The 3996-nt window shown below is 54.9% G+C and overlaps 1 protein-coding gene across 1 annotated transcript in view; it reads right to left on the bottom strand.

The window, feature by feature from the left end:
* Positions 1–3996, bottom strand: part of SH3BP5 (SH3 domain binding protein 5) — a 75228-nt gene that overhangs the window by 43864 nt on the left and 27368 nt on the right. The window contains exon 4 of the mRNA XM_024747513.1: positions 2666–2794. Coding sequence (XP_024603281.1) covers positions 2666–2794 — 129 coding nt within the window. The remainder of the gene's footprint in view (positions 1–2665; positions 2795–3996) is intronic.

Raw genomic sequence — 3996 nt, 5'->3', positions numbered from 1 at the left:
GCAGGCATTATGCCAGGCAGGATTCCCTCAACATTCATCCTGGGCTCTGCCAGCTGACAGAGAGTCACTCAGCCCCAGAGTCTGTATCGCCTGATGAGGCCTGATGACTCAGTGGCTTGACCACGGGACTCGGTAACTGCACGGTAATTGTCCTCACTGGCCAAGAGATGAGAGGAAGGCGCAAAGCCACACTTCACTGCTGCCCAGCAGTGGGACCCTCCCAACGTAGCTCCCTCCTACCTCTTTTTCCATCAAAGAGGATTGGGGTGAGGAACAAAAAGGGAGTGGTGTGAAATCTATTCCAGGTGTGTCACAGCCAACTGGGGACCCACCCACCAAATAAGATTTGAACGAACCCAACCCAGATGAAGCTGGATTTGCCAGTCATGCTCCTATCCCTCTGCAGGGAAGAAGTTGTGAGTAAAGCAGCCATGGAGAGGGAAAGCCCAGGATGCCAACGGAAGGCCGGGAGGAACACCTGGTCAACCTCATCATTCACTCATTGGTTCATTTGTTTGTTTCCTCAAGACATGAACAGAACACCTTCTGTATGCTGGCAGTGACCCAAACAGACCAAATTCCCTGTCTGGGAATTTGTGGAGTTTCACTACTATAAACAAGTATACAATAACAGGTCGGGGATGAGAACTGCTGTGAAGAAAAAGCCAATCAAGGAATGAGGGCTGGGGCGGCAGAGACGGTGGGCTGGCAGTTGTCATTTAAATGTTAGCCCAGGAAGGCCTTGTTGATAAAGTGACATCTGAGCAGAAAGCTGAAGGAGATGGAGTGGGCCGTGCAAACCCTATGGTTAAGACAACAAGAAACAGGGGGAGCAGCAGTTCAAAGACTCTGAGGTAGGAGCATATATGACATCCGTTCAGCCAAAGGAGGGGCAGGCCCATCAGCTGGGGCTGGTGGCTAAACGGCCAACCTCCAGAGGCCCCTGAACACAAAGGTCCCTTCCCCAGCTCTGCTGCAAAATCTGAGCTCAGGGGACCCCGTGGGGAAACTCCCGTGGGGAAGCCACTGCCGAGGCTCCAAGGGGATGCTTTCACAGACCACTATGAAATCACCCCACGGCATGGGGACATGGATGTTTTTATATAGATATTTGTGTCCTCAAAGGGACCATAAATTCAAGTGTTGAAGACTTTCAGAAGAGGAGGTTTCATGACCTCCTCAGCACTGACCCAATGTTTACATTAAATTATCAGAAATTTCTCCTCAAACCTAACCAGAACCCTTCTCACTGCAAGGTCAAGACCACTACCACCCTGGGCTATGGTGGGTGAGACACATCGCCAACGTGGAGCACTTTGGAGGGAGGATGCCTTAGGGTTGGGGAGCTTCTGGGGACTGGTGAGCACCTTCTGGAGAAGGGCTCCTTCTCTCTAGAAAGCTGCAGCCTGGGTGGGGCCCCAGAGGGAGGCGGAGAGAAGGACGGCTGCTCAGGCTTGTTGCAGGCCAACAAGTCACGGGCACTTGGATGTTGTACAGTCCAGGGCAGCAGGACAGGGAAGGAAGGGTTTCGGGCAGCTGGTCTGTCTAGGAACAAAGGCCACATTATCTGGAAGGTTCCAACCAGAAAGCTCAGTTCAGCATTCAGAGTGCAAAACCCAAATACGTAGCTAGAATCTCAGCAGAACCACCAAAGCGTCAAGGGGATGAGAAATCTGAGGGGTGCACGGAGCGGGGCAAGGAAGAGGAATGCCCGAGTCCTGGCCCCTTATCCTCGATGGCTCCCATCTTAACACATTCCTGGGGCTTCGCTTCCCAAGGGCTCGCTTTCCCATCGCCTCCCCCCAACCGCCCCAGCCCAACAGCACACTGCACACACACAGTGGGGGCCTGCCGTGGTACCTGCACTCGCTGAGTATCTGCTTACAGGAAGAGACCCTGGGAGGCGACAGCATCTTCTGTCACATCACACACAGCAGGGACAGGAACTCAACTGGGACCAGCTCCTCAAGAGTCACCTGAGCAGGAAGCCCCAGTGTGGTCCAAGGGGTGTGAGAGCCCCCAGCCCAGGGCCTGGCACACAGCAGGTACCACCATGTGTTGGGAGCTCTTTTCCTTCCCATTCACGGGGCCTGCATCTCAGGCTGGGAAGTCCTCGCATCGGTGACGATCCAAGGAAGACCCTCTGAAACCAGCAGCCCCGGCGGTTGCCTGACCGCAGCCCCTCTGCCGCCCCTTTTCTGGTCTTGGTTCCTCTGTTGCCTATTTGGGCTCTCAGGACAAAGAACCAATGTTCCAAGAGAAGCAGATGGCTAATTTCTCCCAAACCAGGGAGGAGAATACGAGGGAGGGAGTGTTCCTCCTGCTGTCCGACAGGCAGTCATCAGGGAGGCAGAGGACAAGCCCAACGTTCTAAGCACTGCCTCTGGTCCGGCCGCCTGGGAGGTGGACCTGGGTACCAGTTCCAGCAGTGAGGCAGCGCCCACTGGTAGGGGCATCCAAATGCCAGCAAGCTCACCCTACTAATAGTACCAAGAGCGGGAGTGAAAGCAACCTGTGGGGGGGAGGTAAACAAGGGGCTGACTCCAAATGCACCTGTGGACAAAGCCATGGCTGTCCCGTGCCCCTGAGCTTCAGCAGGAGGCCCACGAGTCAGAGGTGCGCCCATGGCGCGGGGTGGGGTGATGGGCAGAGCAGGAGAGCTTACCTGCCTCGCCACCCTCCGTGCCTCCCAGTAGGGCTTCGAGTCTTCCACAGCTTTGCCAATTTTCTTCACCAGCTCATCCAGTTTCACCGTTGCCTCAACAAGAACAGAGCGGAACTTCTGACGAATGTCCTGCAGACAGGAAATTGAGGACACAGTTCAGGCTTAAGAAGGAACGTGCGGAAATCTGCTTTACTTAACCGGAAGCACCCAGAAGGGCCTCCACTCGGCCTACAAGCCCCTGATTTCATGCCTTTACAAGACGGTGTCTAGAGCACTTCCACGATGCTGGAGTGTCCTATGAGCTGCAATGGTCAGTATGACAGCCACTGACCACACATGGCTACTGAACACTTGACACTGACTAGCAAGACTGACGAACTGAGTCTTTAACTTTCATTTTAAGTAACTATATTTAAATGTAAACAATGTGGCCAGTGACTACCTCATTGGACAATGCAGGTTAGACTGAAAGGCTCCATCCAGGGGAAGATGCCCAGTCCGGCCACACCTGGCAGCTTCACTCCCTAATGACGGCACCATTTGCTACACTCCCATGATGTCCCCATCCGTGTAACGTGGTCAACATTAAACAGCGGGTACAGATTTCCCACATGCCAGACCCTGTGCTAGGCCTTGGGCTTGGTCCCTGCTTTCAGGGCACTTCCTGTCTGGTGGGTGAGGGAGGCATTTACAGCCCAACCCAGCGAGTCTGAGCCAGGATGGGACCAGTACAGGTGCTGTGGAACCCAGGGCAGAGAACCTCACCGGGCCAGGTCAGGCGGGCAGGGGGAGGGGGACGAGGTTAGAGGGAGACTCGCAGGAAACTTCCAGGGGTTACTATCTGCACAGAAGCCTGAATCATGGATGGGCACCTGGGGAGGAGAGAAAATACTGAGTCCAGAGCAGGTGGCAGACCAGTGCCCACCAGGCGGGGGGAGGGAGTAGTGTGGCGTTTTCCAGAGACTGAAGGAAGCTGGACGTCTGGAATGCAGAGAATGGCTAGAGAAAAGGGCGGCCACCCCTCCCAGAGATGCCACGAGCAAGGTGGCCTGCATAAGAGTTTGGGAGAGAAGAACAGGCAGGTGGGCGGTGCCAGGGTTAACCACATTGTGAAAGTCAGGAAACCAGATCCATGGATGCCACAAGGAGGAAAAAAAATTAAAAAGACAACATTTAGTCCCAGGTCTAGGAGGACATGTTGGATGGTCGGTGAGGGCTTCAGAGACCCCACGTCCCTCCCCTCTACTCCTCTGCCCTCGGGCACTGGCCTGTCACAGCCATGCCTCAGGGTGCGTGCGTGCGTTTGAGAGCAGAAGTGGGTGCCCAGGGAA

The sequence above is a fragment of the Neophocaena asiaeorientalis genome, unplaced genomic scaffold (genome assembly GCF_003031525.2).
Source record: "Neophocaena asiaeorientalis asiaeorientalis breed wild unplaced genomic scaffold, Neophocaena_asiaeorientalis_V1.1 scaffold33, whole genome shotgun sequence".
Lineage (NCBI taxonomy): Eukaryota > Metazoa > Chordata > Mammalia > Artiodactyla > Phocoenidae > Neophocaena > Neophocaena asiaeorientalis.
This window is presented reverse-complemented; position numbering and strand designations above follow the sequence as displayed.